This window comes from Orycteropus afer, unplaced genomic scaffold, assembly GCF_000298275.1.
Source record: "Orycteropus afer afer isolate SDZICR_OR568_19922 unplaced genomic scaffold, OryAfe1.0 scaffold00149, whole genome shotgun sequence".
Lineage (NCBI taxonomy): Eukaryota > Metazoa > Chordata > Mammalia > Tubulidentata > Orycteropodidae > Orycteropus > Orycteropus afer.
The window spans coordinates 4,043,124-4,062,163 of NW_006921736.1; the positions used below are offsets into that span (position 1 = coordinate 4,043,124).

The 19,040-nt window shown below is 39.8% G+C and overlaps 1 protein-coding gene across 1 annotated transcript in view; it reads right to left on the reverse strand.

Moving 5' to 3' along the window:
- The window catches only part of FRMD4B (FERM domain containing 4B), a 294,915-nt gene that overhangs the window by 82,528 nt on the left and 193,347 nt on the right, over positions 1-19,040 (reverse strand). Inside the window, 2 exon segments of the mRNA XM_007946064.2 lie at positions 12,506-12,528; positions 13,365-13,421. Coding sequence (XP_007944255.2) covers positions 12,506-12,528; positions 13,365-13,421 — 80 coding nt within the window.

Sequence of the window (19,040 nt, forward strand, 5' to 3'; positions counted from 1 at the left end):
ACTTCAATAGTGATACTGCCTCGGAAACTCAAGGAGGGGTTGCTATGAGTCAGGTCCGATTCAAGGGCACATAAAAACAACAACAAAGATAAGGGACTTGAGGCTCAGACAGCCCCAAAGTGGCTCAAGGTCACAACTAGCAGATGAAAAAAGGCTCCTCTTAAGCTTCCATTTATCTAATTACAAACCCTATGCTTTTTCCCAGCGTCTCCTCTAAAGGATATGGAGTGAACATGGCTCAGCAATAAAAGAAAGACGGGAAATGCCAGTTTGCCTCTGTCACAGCCCATGGTCAGTCCAGTGCCTTGCACACTGTAGGTACTTAATCTCCAAGAATGAATGGGCTGAGGAAAAAATAAGTTGCTGCTCACTTCCTGCCTTCTCACTCTTACATCTTCAAGTAACTAATATTAGACTTGGAGCCACTTGACTGATACAGTGGTGCCACTGTCCCTCTTTGATCAGGGATAACAAAGATCCATGGAGGCCTCCTTGTATAGGTATAAATTAAAATAGTAAATGTAAGATAGCAGAGAGACCTGGGGGCCTGTCTCATCCACTTGAATTGCTGTAAATACATCATGCCTCATTTCATCAACTACAAAATGAAGGGGCTCAGATACGTAATTTTTGACATCCCTAACATTCTGTGCTTAGAACAGATGAGATAAATGCCCATGGCATGGGATGGATGGTTCTTTCCAAATCCAGGTCTCTTCAGATAAAACAGGTCAGGCGTTGATGAATATTCACCTTGCCTAAGAGTTAATGGAATTAAAATTGAGGGGAGTAATGAGTCTGGCAGGAGATGGAGAATAGACTTCTCAAAATCATGTGTTTTAAAGACATTTAAACCCTGAGTTTTTGGTAAATAAATAGACTCATGTTTCACAAAGTGAAGTCCATGAAACATTGGTCCAGCAAGATGCTCTAGACATTGTTGCTGTTGCTGGCTACCATTAATCAGTGCCTGACTCATCGTGGCCCACACACTCAGAACAAAATGCTGCCTCATCATGTCCCATCCCCATGCTTGTTAGGGGTCATATACTATTGTGCTTCATAAGATTTTCATTGGCTGATTTTTGGAAGTAGATTGCCAGGCCTATCTTCCTAGTCCATCTTAGTCTGGAAGCTCCCATTGAAACCTGAAAACTGACACATGGGTGGTGACTGTGCATGAAGTGCACTGGCTGGGAATCGAACCTGGGTCTCCGGTATGGAAAGTGAGAATTCTACCACTAAACCACCAATGCCCACATCTTCAGACATTATCCACTGCTGATGAGTTGGCTCTGACTCACAGTGACCCCTTCTTGTGTTTCAGAGGCGGTATCAGTACAGAAGTAGATTGCCCAACCCTCCTTCTGAGGAGTGGCTGGTGGGTTTGAACCAGCAGCCTTCTGGTTAGCAGTCAAGTGCCTTAAGCACCATACTACCAGAGCTCCTCTTCAGACATTGTTGTTGTTGTTATTTGCCGTCAAATCGCCCCCGACTCATAGCGACCCCTCCTTGGGTTTCCGAGGCAGTATCACTACAGAAGTAGGATTGCCCAACCTTCCTTCTGAGGAAGGAACATTAGGGCCAACTAAATGTGGGAAATGCTGCCTACATGTCCTCCTCTTGGAGGTACACTGTGCACAAGAACAAATTGAAAGTTTATTAAACAAAACTTGGTGAACTTTGTTAAACTTTTAACCAAATATTTCCCATATTTATTTGTCCATTGTTGTTGTTATGTGCCGTTGAGTTGGACCTGACTTATAGCGACCCCTCCTTGGGTTTCCAAGGTGGTATCACTATGGAAGTAGATTCCCCAACCTTCCTTCCGAGGAGTGGCTGCTGGGTTTGAACCACCAGCCTTCTGGTTAGCAGTCAAGTGCCTTAGGCACTATGCTACGAGAGCTCCCTTATTTGTCCATAGTCTCCATTTTTTGTTGCTATTATTGGTCTTAGTGCCTTTGTTTTATCAACATAAAACTCAGCATCTGGCCAAGCTCACTTTCTTTGAGTTTTGATTATTTTTAACAGTAAGGTATTAAACCACTCCAAAGCTTATTCTTCTATCTGTAAAATGGAAATATTAACATTGGGAAACATTAAACCATAATATGATATAAGGACCTCTGGTAGCATAGCGGCTAAGGCACTTGACTGCTAATCAGAAGACTGGTGGTTCAAACCCACCAGCCACTCCTCAGAAGGAAGATGGGGCAATCTACTTCCATAGTGATACTGCCTCAGAAACCCAAGGAGGGGTCGTTATGAGTTGGGTCCAACTAGATGGCACACAACAACAACAACATGATCATATAATTTATAACTATATGACTAAGTATCTTAATCTTGCTTGTAATATGAGAATAAGATACTCACTTCATAGGTTCATGAGATGATTAAATGAGCTAGTATTCATAAAACATGTAAAATGGCCTAACACTTCTAAGTGTTTATAAATTATAAGTAAATAAAATAGCAATTCAGCAAGCTGACTTATAAAAGAACTTGTGTATGTGTTTCAGTGCAGTGAATTGCTTAGTATGGCCCTTCTAGACATGGTCTTTGTGACTCCCACCAGGCGACTGGGTGAAGCTATGCAAATGTGAGGTGCTTGTGGACCACCAAGGGGATTGGATACCTTGTTAAAAATGTATATAAGGTACATGGCATACTTGTGGGGGTGGGACCATGCAAATGAAGTCTATGGAACCTTAACATGGGATTGGTCAGTTTTGCCATCCCACTAGCCTGAAAATGAGCCATCCCAGAGATGGGAAAGGGGGCAGATCTCACTATCATCAAGAAAGGAGAACGAGGAGTGGCGTGCATCCCTTGGACTTGAGATCTCTGCAGTGAACCTCCTCGACCCAGGAGACAGAAAGAGATAAACACATTGCTGAGATGGCGAGAAGAGGGAGCAGAGAAATGGCGGCAGCAAACCTGGCAGCAGACAACAAGGTTGCCAGACCCACAGAGTGTGAAAGCTGAGTGCCTTCAGGCCAAGGCTTACGGGTGGAGTGGAGTGCATCTAGGTACTTACTGGCAGAGCTAAAATAGTTTGTAATACTTGCCTGAGCAGGGCAGAGACCAGGCTAAGGGGCTGAGGGCCAAAGAGAGATGAAAGGAGGCTGTCCTGATGGAAAAACTGTATTCTGAGTGTTCCTGATCCTGAATTGTAACCTGTTACTTCCCTAATAAACCTTGTAATCTTGAGTATTGTCTGTGAATTCTGTGTGGCCATTGAAATGAATTATCGAACCCAACAGAGAAGTAGTAAGTGCCATGGGAAGGATGGTTGGTGTCAGAATTGGTGAAAAGTTTAGAGGGTGGTGGCATGTCTGACCTCCAACTCACAGCAGTCAACCTTGGGCTGCTGATATTGATCTTGATGCTCTTTCTCCCTTGTGAAGTTAAAGTCACAAGCCACTGCCTCTACCACGCCCTTTTTACAGTGTCCCTTAAATCCAGCTTCTAAATAGGGTCATCTCATAGATGAAGAAACAGTTGCTTCACAAAGATTTTTTTCAGAAAAGTATTTTGCATATTCATTAAAGTCCCTGCATGACACAGAAATGTTCAATTTCTGTCAAGTCAGACTTCTGTCTTCTGCTGATTAACTTGTGTTGGAGTACCAGAAAGTAGACTCCAGACAGTGGTAACGAGTGTGAGGCTTAGCATCTCAGTCATGCCACTCTCTAGCTATGCAAACTAGAAGTGCAAAGAGAACAATTAATAACAGATATCTTGCTTTGATTTTAAGGTTTTTCTTACCCATAAAACCAAATATTAACCATAAAAAAACTCCTCATGCAAAATGAATCCTGATAACAGCATTTTTACACCCAAAATTGCTAATCTTTTCTTTCTTGTTTGAAGCTTGTTCATGGCTGCAGGTGGGTGAAGGGGCAGAGACTACCTTGTGACCTGTGATAAATCAACTGATTTCAGTATAACGGGGAGGGCAGGATTCAGTCAGTCATGTTAAGAGTAGCCAATGGCTGATCTTCTATTCTCCCTCCTCTTCTCTTTTTAAGCTTCATTGTAACTAGTCTACTTCCAGCCATTTACTTTTTTTCAGAATCAGAATGATATTCCTTAAATGTATATAGAATAATTGTTTGAATAAATCTTATGTCTCGATTTCTTTGAGTTTTGATTATTTTTAACAACAGTAAGCTACTTAACCCCTCCAAAGTGCAATCTGTCCCTGTAAAAAGTAGGGATAGGAGCACTGGTGGTACAATGTTACCTGGAAGGTCAAACCCCCTCTGGCTTTGTGGGAGAAAAACTGGCAATCTGTTCTTATAAAATTACAGCCTAGGAAACCCTATGGGGCAGAACTATTCTGTCACACAGTGTTGCTATGAGTCAGAACTGACTCAAGGAGACCCAACAACAGCAACAACAACAAAATGGGGATATCAATAGTACCTGTGGTCACAGGGTTGTTGTGAGGGTTAAACATAATAATGATGATGCTAATAATGCTACACAACATTTATGTCAAAGCTCTTTTAAATGGATTACTTCACAAATAGTTGTATGAAATAGGTACTTATTGATATCCTCCTTTTATAGACAAAGAAACTGAGATCCAGAGACCAAAACCAAAAAACCAAACTCGCTGCCATGGAGTCAGATCCCTTCTTGGGTTTCTGAGGCAGTATCACTACGGAAGTAGATTGCCCAACCTTCCTTCAGAGGAGTGGCTTGTGGATTTGAACCACCAGCCTTCTGGTTAGCAGTCAAATGCCTTAGGCACTATGCCACCAGAGCTCCTAGGTAACATAAATTACTCATAGTTCTACAACTGGCGGGGCCTGAGTTTGAACCCAAGTAGTCAAATTCCAAAGCTTTTGTCTTCACTACCACTTCCCACTTGAAGCCAGTAAATTAAGCGCTCAGCACAGTGCCTAGCCTATGGGAGCTGTTATTTTTATTCTTAACCGACTTTAAAGGCTCTAGAAATGGAATTATAATGTAGAGCTTTAAGTGCTCTAAGGTATAAGAAGTAGGAGGAGAAGTTCTTTAACATCTTTGAATATCTTTTTTCCTTCAGAAACTACTCTCAGAACATCCAAACAAATTCCTTTTCCTCATGAAAAATAGCTGCATTTTGAGGCAAGACTGTGAACGTTGTGAATACTCCTTTCCCATTTGAAGTTCTTGCTATCATACGTTCATTCTGACGTCGTCCTGAGCTATAAAATACAGTTACTCACTTTTTCTTATAAGCAGAAATGCCCTAACCACAGAGTTACTTGGTAGAGCTTTGCATTTACAAGCTCATTTGTGGCTGACACAGTGATAAAGTTGGTCTCCTTTTAGTGTCAGCTCTCAAGAAATCATGGCGTTAGTCTGTGTTGTGTTACCCAAATAGCTTCTTATCTTTGTAGCTTAAGGACTAACTTAGAAATTCAGACCATTAGCTATTTAAGGAAAATGGAAGTCCCCACTCCACTATTTAATTAACTTTCAGAAAGCAAGACTTCCTACCAGTATAATAATATTAACTTAAAATACTTTTAAGGAAACATGGCAGGAAGCAAAAAAGAAGGGGAGAATTGTTGTTTTTAAAGGCATCCTAGGAAGAAGAATTGGAGCAAAGCCATGAAGGCAAAATGGTACAATATACATGGAGGAAAGAAGTCCCTGAGTGGTGGACGTTTGAGTTCGCCCAAAGGCATCTCGGAAGAAAGGCCTAGTGATCCACTTCTGAAAATTCAGCCACTGAGAACCCCATGGAGCCCAGTTCTACTTTGATGCACAAAGGGTCACCATGAGTTGGAACTGACTCAATAGCAACTGGTTTTTGGTTTATGCTGGGGGAAAAAAAGAGAACAGATGCATGGACAGACACTTGGGATTATGGACAATAGAATATGGGAGGTTAAAATTCATAATGCCCGATCAGGCAGGGCCTTGAATGCCAGGTTGGGGTGTTGGGGTATGGGTATCTTTATGTAATGAGAAATTGTAAGCGACTTTTTGAACAAGTAAACAACAATGATCAAATCTGTCTTAGAAAAGTAAGCCCCAGAACGTGTAGGCAGTAGGGTTCAATGAAAGGAGTCTTGGTGGCACAATGTTTAAAGCTTCCGGCTGCTAACCAAGAGGTTGGCAGTTTGAACCCATTAGCCGCTCCATGGGAGAAAGATGTGGCAGTCTGCTCCCATAAAGATTACAGCCTTAGAAACTCTATAAGGCAGTTCTATTCTGTCCTATAGGATTGATATGAGTCAGAATCAACTCCACGGCAACAGGCTTACTTACCTCTTTGGGTTGTGGTGAGGATGGAATGGAATCAGACATGGTTTTTAACAATATCATAGTATGTACTCAATTGTTAATTTACATAAACAGCCACACATACTTTTATGGAATGGAGGAGAATGAGGGATGAGAAAATGAGGGTTCTGATAAAGAGAGGGGGAAGGAGGAAACTGTTTGACAGATGGGAGGTGGGGGAGGAGTGGGAGGTGGGAAGGGGAAAACCCTTAGTGATGATTCAAGAGGATGGTGTATAGTTCAAGGACAGGAAGTGGAAAAGGAGTTGGCCTAGAGGCTGCGATGCTGGTGATTTCAGTTTTGGAAATACTAAATTCCAGAACGAGAAGGATAGTCATAAGTAGTGAACCAAAGCAGCCTTTGGAATTAGGTGTTAAATTACTGCTTTAATTGAAAAAGCACCATTGCTTTGGTCTAGGAAAGTGCTTGTGGATACATTTTGGTCAACGTTTAAGCCTTAGTGAGAAAACTCAGTGAAGTTCTAAAAGGCAAGAGCTACAGCTACTAAATTATTGAACAACTTCATTAATATCACACACAAGTAAAATTTTGCTCAAGATAATTAAAAAATGGTTGTGACAGTATATCCAAAGGAAACTGCTAGAAATTCAAGCCAGATTCAGAGGTGGTTGTGGAACAAAGGCTATCACAGCTGACAGCAGATGGATTTTGGTTAAAAGCAGAGAATACCAGAAGGATGTTTGCTTGTGATTTATTGACTATGCAAAGGCATCTGGCTGTGTGGATCATAACAAATTATGGATTACATTGCAAAGAATGCGAATTCCAGAACAATTATGCCCATGAGTAAACTAACTGTACATAGACCAAGAGGCAGTCATTAAACAGAACAAGAGAATACTGAGTAGTTTCAAAGCAGGAAAAGTATGTGTCAGGGCTGCATCTCTTCACTGTACTTATGCAATCTGTATGTTGAGGAAATAATCCAAGAAGCTGGGCTATATGAAGAGGAATGCGACATCAGGATTGGAGGAAGACTCATTAACAACCTGCGACACACAGATGACACCACCCTGCTTGCTGAAAGTGAAGAGGACGTGAAGCACTTATTGGTGAAGATCAAAGATTATAGCCTTCAGTATGGATTATACCTCACCATAAAGAAAACCAAAATCCTTACAACTGGATCAATAAGCAACATCATGATAAATAGAGAAAAGACTGAAGTTGTCAAGGATTTCATTTTACTTGGATCCACAATCAATGCCCATGGAAGCAAGCAGCAGGCAGGAAATCAAATGACATATTATACTGAGCTAATCTGCTGCAAAAGACTGCCTTAAAGTGCTAAAAAGCAAATGTGTCACTTTGAAGACTAATACACCTGACCCAAGCCATGATATTCTGAGTGGCCTTATATATATGTGAAAGCTGGACAATGACTAAGGAAGAACAAAGAAGAACTGATGCATTTGAATTATGGGTTGGTGAGGAATACTGAATATACCATAGACTGCCAGAAGAATGAACACATCAATCTTGAAAGAAGTACAACCAGAATGTTCCTTAGAAGTGAGGATGGCAAGACTTCATCTCAGGTACTTTGGACATGTTATCACGAAGGACCAATCTCTGGAGGAGGACATCAAGTAGATGGTCAGTGAAAAAGAAGAAGACTCTCAATAAGATGGACTGACACAGTGGCTGCAACAATGAGTTCAAACATAGCAATGATTGTGAGGATGACGAAGGACCGGATAGTGTTTTGTTCTGTTGCAGACAGGGTTGCTATGAGTCAGAACAGACTCAATGGAACCTAACAACAACAACAGACACTAATGGAAATCAATGGAAAAGCAGAATCTGGAATTGCTACCTCAGTAGCAATGAATAGCAAATCCTCTAGAGGGAGAGGCTTATGCCATCTTTGTCTTCACACCCACAATAGACTGGTGCTGATACATTTTAGGCATTTTGTTGTTGTTGCTGTTATGTGCCATTGAGTCAGACCTGACTCATATCACCCCTCCTTGGGTTTCTGAGGCAGTATCACTACAGAAGTAGATTGCCCATCTTCCTTCCGAGGAATGGCTGGTGGGTTTAAACAGTCAGCCTTCTGGTTAGCAGTCAAGTGCCTTAGGCACTACGCTATCAGAGCTCCATTTTAGACATTCAGTAGATGTTTATTGGATTAAGTAATGAGTTTTCTACAATCCAAGCTTAGTTGTATCAAAAATGCATGAATTCCATTTCTCTACTTTGTCTCCTATAAGAAATATCCCTATGTTTGAAATGCCCTTCCCAGCTTAGAAATCTCACTTAAGAAAATAAGTAGAATTAAGAAAGTAATGACAATTCCAATACACAAAGATGTTAATTACACTGTAACTCATACTAGCAAAAGAAAGGGAAACAACTCATACTGAAACAACAGGGAAGTGGGAAATCAGGGTCATTCATTTGATAGGTTAAAGCAGCGATTGCAAGACTTTTTAAAGCATTTTACAAACACGATTCAGTCCTCATAGCAATAGTATGAGGTATGCACTAGTATTAGAAATCCTATTTTATAGATGAGGAAACTGCAGCTGAGAGAATTAAGACTGCATAACTAATAAGTGGCAGACCTGGGATTTGAATGAGGCTGCCTGGTTCTAGAGGAGCCCTGGTGGCACAGTAGTTAAAAGTGCACAGCTGGCTAATCAAATGGTTGGTGGTTCGAACCCACCAACTGCTCCATGGGAGAAAGATGTTGCAGTCTGCTTCTGTGATGATTAAACTCCCTATCCCAAACTACAAACCAAAAACCCACTGCAATCTAGTTGATTCTGACTCATAGTGACCCTCCAGGACAGGGTAGAACTGCCCATAGGGTTTTCTACGGCTGCAAATCTTATGCACTGTTTAGGAAGGGAGGAGACCAGATGGGGAGGAAATGGTAGCAATGAACCAAAATTCTGCTTCATAATAAGCCTGGTGACAAAGATTAATACTCCTCATTATTTCTTTCAGGTATAACAAGGATTGTGATGCTGGCACAAGACTGGGAAGTGTTTCGTTCTGCTGTGCATAGGGTCACTATGAGACAGAGACAACTTGATGGCACCTAACAACAACATCATTTCCTTCACTCTCATTAGCAATAACTAATGCTTATGAAACAATTTATAATTTACATAGTTTTTCTACTTGACTAATTCCCTCCTTAAAACCACCCTACAAAGTCAGTATTTTCATTAAGTCAATTTACAGATGAGGAAACTGAGGCTCAGAAAAGATAAATGGCTCATTTTCCTAGGGTCACACTGCTAGTGTCTGATATCCAATCCCATACTCTTTCTATTACTCAGCATGGTTTAGACAATTTCAAACTAGTGTCCTATCCTTCTTCAATCTAGTGATCATTTGGGGAACCACCAAGAAGAAGCTGAAATCAAGGGAAAGGATTAGATTAGATCAGGCCAGACTAATTCACTTATCTTAAAATCCTAAAGCAAAAACATCTGCACTACCATGGGTATGTCTCTTCTATTCCTTAGTCCACTGCAGGCAAGGAATCTTCCCTAAGGAAGGTTTGTGAAATTATCCTGTTTTCCCCAATACATTATTACAACTTCTTTAGGCTCCCCTTAGTCTCAAAAGTCTCTCCAGAGGTAGACAGGAGATAAGATAGGATGATGAATATAAATAATGGGAGCTCTGGTATCGTAGTGCCTAAGGCATTTGACTGCTAACCAGAAGGCTGGTGGTTCAAACCCATCAGACACTCCTTGGAAGGAAGGTTGGGCAATCTACTTCTTTAGAGATACCACCTTGGAAACCCAAGGAGGGGTTGCTGTGAGTCGGTCTGACTCAAGGGCACATAACAACAACAATGCAGTAAATAATAATAACTAAAATATAGGGAGAGCTTGCTACATCTCTAATACTGTCTTGGGCAATGTTTATGGACATTTAATTCTCATTTGTTGTTGTGTGTCCTCAGGTCAATTCTGACTCACGGAGATCCTACAGGACAGAGTAGAACTATGCTGCCGACCTTGTGGTTAGCAGTGCTTTACCCTTTGTGTCACCAGGGCTCCTTTACTTTTCACTTCAGTCCTATAACGAACAGAGTGGTGGTACAGCGGTAGAATTTTCACATTCCATGAGGAAGACCCTACTTCAATTTCTGGCCAACACACCTTATGTGTAGCATCATCCATCTGTTAGTGGAGGCTTGCTGTGATGCTGCATAGATTTCAGCAGAGTTTTCATACTAAGATGGGCCAGGAAGAGAGGCCTGGTGAGCTACATTTGAAAATCAGCCAATGAAAATCCTATGGATCACTACTACCAAGCATTCCAAAAGGGATCACAACAGAAGATCATGGATAGAGTGGGAGAACAATGTGGAATAAAACTCAAAATCATAAAAAAAAGGACCAGGTTTACTGGTCTGATAGAGACTGGTAGAACCCGTGAGACTATGGCTCTTAGTCACTCCTAAAGCTTGGAGCTGAGCTCACTTCCCATGGCTCAACTTTCAGCCAAGCCTGTATAGTGAACAACACCACCAGAGGGGTAAGCACTCCTTGGAACAATCCGCTATAGGGGATCAAAATAGCAGCTTTTGCCCAGGGATAAAATGCAGAAGGCAGGAAGGGATGAGAAAGATGAATGGAAACAGGGTACACTGGGAAGAAGTGGGAAGAGTGCTGTTACATTTTGGGCATGGCAATCAATATCACAAAACAAAATGTATGTAAATTGCTGAACAGAAAGCCAGTTTGCTCTGTAAACTTTCACTCAAATCACAATAAAAAGTTCAAAACAAAACAAAAACCTATAGATCATAACACTCTAGTTGTACTGCGCATGGGTCACCATGAGTCAAGGGCCAACTCCACAGCCACAACAATTATATAAGGTAGGTCTCCTTTCACTGAAGCCAAAACTGCGGCTCAGAAGGTGTCAGTCGTGTGCTTTGCTGATGTTCCACAGGGAGAAAGTAGAGGAGGGAAGGTTAGCAATCCACAGGCTGCCGAGTAGGAGGTTTTGACCCAGAGGCTCTCATTTGTAAATCTACTTCAGACTCACCCCCATAAATGATGGCATTCCTCGCGTATCTGATCTGCCTAAGAAATACGGCTCTTCCAGGAAAGACAACATGAAGGATATAGCAGCTCTGGATGTTATTGTTAATGATCCAGAAACTAATTGATCTCCTCTCTCTCCCTATCCCCTATTCTTCATAATTAAAAAGGAAAATTGGTGTTAATTGATTTCTATAGAGCATTTTTCCTAACCTTAAAAAAAATTATTTTTAGTACAAAATGAAGCTAATGGGAGAATGTGGTGGGTGGATCACAGTGTGTTAAATGGAATCCTTGACCACTGTATCGAACTGAATGAGCAGACAAGCAAGGAGAGTGGAGTTTGTGAAGTATTATTCAGTCACCGGATATTTTCAAGCTTGGAAAGCATTATTTTGTTCTCAGTTCCTTAAGGAGTACACTATTCAAAGGACTCGGCTGGGAGAGTACTAGGTGATCTGTAAATAATCTATGGGTAAAGTTTACCAGGAGTCGAACATTAACATGTCAGAGTCGAGGGTTTCAAATGGGTCATTGGCCTGGGACCTGTTTCTAAATCGGAAGCCTTGCCTCTCTCTTTAATAATTTCTACTTTTCCAACTACGATGATTGCTTTGAAAAGACTGAGTAGAGCAGGTAGAGAGTGAATTCAAATGTAAACACTCTGGTGCTGGCCAGTCAGACAGAACCAGCAAGTGTCTCGCAGCAACAATACAACTGTCAGGTCAAGTGTATGAAGGGAGAGGCCCCTTTGGGGCAGCTGCAAAAAGAAAGCCCCTTATTAATCCCTTAACTAAGCAGCTGATGGATTTAATCTTTTTGTGCATACGTTACAACTCTTCAAACACAGGGCTATTATCTTTTTTTTTTTTTAAAGTCAGCACAGCCTACCAAAGCTTTTTATAGATTTCTTCATCTTGTTAACAGATGACAGTAAATAGATCCTGGGAAGCCTCTGATTGTAATTCATTGTCACTCTCACTTAAAAAATGGTAAGAAAGCGTTATTCCCAGATTCATTCACAAAAAGAATAGGTCCTGTTTGAAGAGGGAAGAGATCTCAGTCCCCTGCCCTTGGGTTTACTTTCTTTTGATTTTGCCCCCATTGTTATTTAAAATAACAGCATTGAATAATTCAGCTACGATTATTTTGCATAGTAACATCAGAAAAGGAGCCATTACCTGGTATAATCCCCTTTGGCTTCCTAGAAAAAAAGAAAAAAGATCAGTAATCAATATGTATTTATGCCAAGCTCAATGAATTGGACTCTTGATCATTAAAATCCCTGAGTTTTGTTGAGAAGAATGTTTGTGCTTCAACAGAAGCAACACTCTCCCCGTAGCTATGGAGAAGAAAGTTGAATTGGTAAGAAAAAGCTATTATCCAAGAAATATTTCTTATTCTTTACGAAAGAAATAAATGCATCTGAAACAGTACAAATAAATATTTCTCTTTTTATTTTTCAAAAGTCGCATAATAAATGTTTCTTTATTCAAGTAGCACTTTTCTTACACTGAATGCAGATCCCCCACTTTTTTTTGTGTGTGTGTGGAGGCAGACCTTTTAAACCACGACACAGGTAAATTAACACAATTTGTTTTCTCTTTACTTTTTAAATCAGAATGGAAACAGACTCTGTTTTTCAGGCAGTGGTTCCTTAAAAATTAAAGGGCTCTTTTCTCAACCTCAAAACAATCTATTCTAAGATACTAAATTTAAATGAAAATTACAGCTGCTGTAACAACTGCTACCTCTAAAATTCAAGGAACCCAGACAGTCTCTTCCAGCAACAGGCTCTTAACTCGTTTCCCTTGGAGAGCTTTAAATTTCATTTGTCTTTGAAACACACAAGTTCACATTCGAGCTCATACAAACTACTCTAAAACAGAAAACCGTGGCTGACACTTTTCATTGGCAACCAACCAACTGGCTTAAAGATCTATCAGCTACTGGCCCATACAAAAGTTTCAGAGTTGCAGCCAGCTAACAAAACCAACAAACAAAAAAGGAGCTGGGAAGAGGCAGCTTGTAAATTCTTACCTGTAGAACAAGCGCTGCTAACTTGAAGATGGTTTCGCTGTCGACTTCTATTTGCCCCTGTGGGTGGAAAAGGAAAGCGTCACTGAGCACAGTGCTGCCCTAAATTGTAGTAAACGGCTGTTGAGTTGGGGAAGCTGTCACAGCTTGGCACCTCCAGTTTACGATCAAATGCAGATCATACCATTGCAGGGTAAAGAGGGGGTGGAGAGATGCAGCGGGGGAAGCCACGGTGTGTGCGTCTCTGTGTGTGTGTGTTTTAATCAGTGTTGCGGAATTTTGTCTAGAGAGCTGTATTCTGGAAGAAATATGAATGACTTTGAGGCTGTAAATTCTGATAACTTCTCAATGAATAATTCTCTCCATGCTCATTTTTAAACCCTGACAATTTTCCTAGATTAGTTTATAGAGTGTTTTCCTGAGATAATTTTTTTCCTCTGTGCTATAGCATGGTTATTTTTGCATACACACAGTGCAAATATTATTAAAAATATAAATTCACTTCTGCATCAATGACACATAATTTTGAATTAATATATGTACCATCATAGCTAAAATGTAAGCCTTAAATATCGATTACAGCAAATGCTCAGATGCTAAAATTCTTTTTCTTTATATTGAAGTTTAACTAACTCTAATTTATCATTTTTTTGTATCATCTCCCCCTCCCCACCCTCACCCTTCAAGTTCCCAAAGAACAGGAGTCCTGGGCCTTAATAGAGGTTCTGTTGGTATAGTGGTTAAAGCATTGGGCTGCTAACCAGAAGGCTGGCAGTTCAAACCTACCAGCTGCTCCATGGGAGAAAGAGAAGGCAGTTTGCTTCCTTAATGATTCATAGCTTTTGAAAACTCTATGGGGTAGTTCTGCTCTGTCCTATATGGTTGCTATGAGTTGGAATTGATTCATGGCAGTGGGTCTAGGTATTTTTTGGGGGGTCTTTGTTAACAAAAATGCTTTTTGAGTAGCCTGGATGCCTAAATGAGTGTGTGCAAAGAACCTAGTGTCCATCAATAATACTTACATGAACCTTTATCTGTTTCTTTAAGTGTTGTGATGTATGTAAATACCATCATTGCATCATATATTATTACAACAATGAGTGGGTATAGAGAGATCTTTATTAAATATATATATACACATATATATGCATATGTATAAATATATATATACACACACATATATATATGTATGTGTGTGTGTGTGTATATATATATATATATGTATATATATATATATATAATTGTAGTAAGTTAGCTTGTAAACGTTAACACATGCAAACATAACTGTCTCCTTGCTTAAATCCTGCGTTATTAGTGCTTCAAAGTGATGAATGTTTAAGATCATGGAACTCCTGAGCCTGGAAACTGTCCTGCACTCCTTTTCCCTCCCTTCTCCCTGTTGAATCCAAGCTGAAGATCTTCCTCGTTAACCCAACTGAATCAATGAAGTCTAAGTAGTTTGTAAGCAAATGTATACTAAGTAGGTTTATAGAAGTGGTTGCTCTTGGTGAGGATTTCTGAAAGGATTATGCTTTTCTCTTAGGTTTCCAAGTGGTTTGACTGGGGTTGTCAAAAACAAACTACTGTAATAATTCATTTAAAAGCCATGCAATGAGATAAGTAAACAATCCAGGGTGGAAGATGATCAGCAGTGATGATTACGTTCCACCTATACTACGAAATGAAAAACAAAATAATTTTATCCTCCAACATACAGGCATCCCTTGTGAAACCTGAGGCCAAGGATCTGCTTCAAAGTTTTTGGCTTCAAGGGCTGACAGGCCCTGAGCCTTGGAATTCAAAGCTCGCTTGATAATCTCTAGAAACAGATTATAAAATCAAAGAGAAACCAGGTTGATTGTAGGAATCAATTGCCTTGTCTTTCAGGCAAGAGACTGTGGTATTCTAATCTGGTGAAAGATGATGAAGTGATTAATCCACCAGGTGAGGTGGGTGTTGATCAAGATTAAATTTTTGAAAGAGTAAATTCCTAAAGTTCAAAGAAAAAAGAAATTCATGGAGAGGGAGCGGGGCTAAGAACTTGGGCACTCAAAAACCTCTTTCATTTTGAAAGATGTTCAAGTCAAATTTGTTGTCTTAAAATCTTAGCGAAAGAAAAAGTGTATTATTTAGGATATTAAAAAGTAATTAAAGATGGAAAAAATATTGAAAATGACTGCTAACTCCCCCAACACTCCACAACCTCTCTTTGCCTCATCAGAACTTTAGATGAGTCATCTGAACACTATTTTAGACACTGACTTTTCAATTTAGCAAATGGAAGGTTAGCAAGACAGATAAAAAGACCTAAAGCAGATAGGGGTATGGAAGCTGCCCAATAATTCTCTACCTTAGAAGGGTCATTAAATATTAAAAATGTTGAAATGAGGGACTGAAGCATGAAAGGTACCAGGCTGAGACGGCTCCAGAAGAGTATGGAAGCAAATACATAGTTCATTGGTGGGACTTTTCCACCTAACAAGTGGCCCCAACACAATGGTGGCAGAGGAGGGTGATATTGGAATGGAGGGGTGGAGCCTATCATAATCTGATTCTAGGGCAAGAGGAGAACTTACTGTTTAGCAAAATCTCCTATTCTTTTATGACCCTTAGTTCCCAACTCACTCTCCAGTTAACAACCACTGTTCTAGAAATTCAAGGTAACATTTTGATGTCTAATACTGATTGCCAATGTTACTTGACTTGCACACGGAGTTCACTAAAAAATGAATCAACCAAGAATAATACTATCTGCTAAGTTTCAGTAACTTCATGTGGTGAAATTTAACTAAGACTTAAAAATTTAACTAAGACTTAGTTAAAAAAAAATTAATTAAAATTAAATTTTATGACTGACATATAAAAAAGTTCCTTAGAAACTGCAGTTTGCCCTGGGATGGAACATTTCTTTTCTCTACAACCATAGCAACAGAGGTAACATTACAGGTACTGGGCAAGCTAACACTTGAGAGAGGGATCTCCTCAAAGAGAATGGTAATGGGATCTTTCAGTGCATTTCTACAACTGTCAGTGATAAACAAAGAGAACCAGAGAAGTGAGTCAGATGATGTGGCTGAATGCACAAAGGTAATATGAAACAGTATCAAGTCCTTGAGCTAAACTCTCATCTTTAGTTTAGCTAGATTATGAATTCAATGCTGGGTCATTAGGTTCAGTCTCCACATTGGACATTTTATTTTTGTCTTTGGCTTGCTGACCAAGATATGCTAATGAGGTGAATTCTAGGATTTGATTTTCAAGTTGGGGAACAGAAAGAAAAGAAAGTTTTCGAACTTGAAAGATGCCTTAGTGAAAATATCATTCCCATTGGTTTACAGATGATACCACTGAGGGTCAGAGAGATGAAGATGTTTGCCCAATCACATAGCTAGGTAACAGCAGAGGGTGACTCTGGACTTCCTGTCTGGTGCTTTCCTCTACCATGCACTAGTGAACCTTCTATGACTCCAGTGTAAATCTCTCGTCAGGAATTCTTCAAAGGCATACGTTTGGTAAAAACTGGAATTAAGCACAACTGTGGAAAAATGACCCCAAATGCCACCTCCACTGTTGCTGGGACTGTATTGCAACATCAAACAAACAATCTCATAGTAGAATAGAAGAATTATTTCTAAGGACTCATCCTGTTTTTATCAATACTTTACTGCTTGGAAACTTAATCTGTGCTATAGCAATGAATATGGGTAGCTTTATCACAAAAACTTTGGATTTAGAACTACTTGCTATAACATTGGGAGAACTGTTTCTTTTCAAGTCTATTACTAATTTAATAATTATCTGTTTTAAAGTTAAGTCTGTAAAAAAATTAATTTTCAGAACGCCAACAAATAAATGTAGAAGGAATGAAAGATAGTAAATCACCATTTTGCAACTGCCATAGTACTAATTGATTCAGGCAACAATCTTCAGTAAATGAAAACTACAGGGTGAAAGCTTGATGAGAAACAGGACAAGTTATTAACATACTCTCAAAGTCTCTCCCTACAGATTACTTATTACAGCCATACTTTGTTTCATCGAGCTTTGCTTCATTGTGCTTTGCAGATACTGTGTTTTTGACAATTTGAAGGTTTATGGCAACTCTGCATGAAGCAAGTCTATTGGTGCCATTTTCCCAACAGTATGTGCTCACTCTGTATCTCTGCGTTACATTTCATAATTCTCACAATGTTCCGAAGTTTTTTGAAAATGCTATTGCATGCTTAATAGACTACAGTATAGTATAAACATAACTTTCATATGCACTGGGAAAACAAATAATTTATGTGACTCGCTTTGTTGTGATATTTGCTTTATCCCAGTGGTCTGGAATTGGACCAGCAATATCTCTGAGGTATGCCTGTAATTACAAAGGGGAAAATTGTAACTCTCCAATGGAGGAACTTAAAGGATACCATCTTAACCAAGTAATAAGACATCAGTAGTCATTGGGTAGAACAGCACCATGTGCCTCCTGATGTTATGCATTGAGGATACAACCTCACCTACATACACTGCTGTGCTGGAAAATGCAAATGTTTGACAAATGGCTGAGGGTAAAGGTGCGGGAAAGCCCTGATTTGTAGCATTTACTGATGTGCATGATATAAATACTCCCACCATAGCCCATTTCAAGCTACCGGTATGACATCATGATACACAAAGTTGGAAGAGATGTGCAGAATTGTCTCTCATGAGTTGGTCTAGGCTGGCTCAGGCACACCACTATGTAGTATTCCTACTAAACATGTATCACTAGATCTCTGGTTCATAGTGCCTAAGGCATTTGAATGCTAACCAGAAGGTTGGCAGTCCAAACCCACCAGCCCTGGAAGGAACACAGGGCAATCTACTTCTGTAAAGATTTACCATCTCAGAAACCCAATGGGGGTGGCTATGAGTTGGAATCGACTGGATGGCAGTGGGTTTTTTTTAATTATGAGGAAACATCAGGCAAATATAAATTGAGAGACAGTCTACAAAACAGATGGCCCGTACACTCGAAGAATGTCAATGTCATGATGCTAAAGAAAGGCTGAAGAATTGTTCCAAAGTAAAGGAGTCTAAAGAGTCATAATAACTAAATACGATATGTTATGTTAGAGCCAGGAAGAGTTGTGATAGAGGAAATTATTGAGACAATTGGTAATTTGAATATGGACTATATTATAGGATCAATGCTAAATTTTCTGAATGTGATAAATGTAATATGGTTATATAAGGAGAAAGCCTTCATTTTGGGAAATACACAATGAAATACGAGTAACCAGCTGCCATTTAGTTGATTCCAACTTATGGTGGCCCCATGTGTGTCAAAGTAGAATTGCGCTCCATAGGGCTTTTGATGGTTGATTTTTTAAAAAAGTAGACCACCAGGTCTTTTTTCCAAGGTACCTCTTGGTGGATTCAAATTTTCAACCTTTCTGTTAACAACTGAGTACAGTAACTGTGTATCACCCAAACCTTCCATACATTGAAATAGTTTAGATAAATGCATATGATGACTGTAACTTACTGTCAAATGGTTAAAAAAAAAATATGCAGAGGGAGACAGTGTAAATACGGCAAAATGTTAACTGATAAATTTGGGATGATGGACATACAGCAAGGTCCCTGGGTGGCATAAATGATTTGCATTTGACTATGGGAGCTCTGGTAGCATAGTGGCTAAGGCACTTG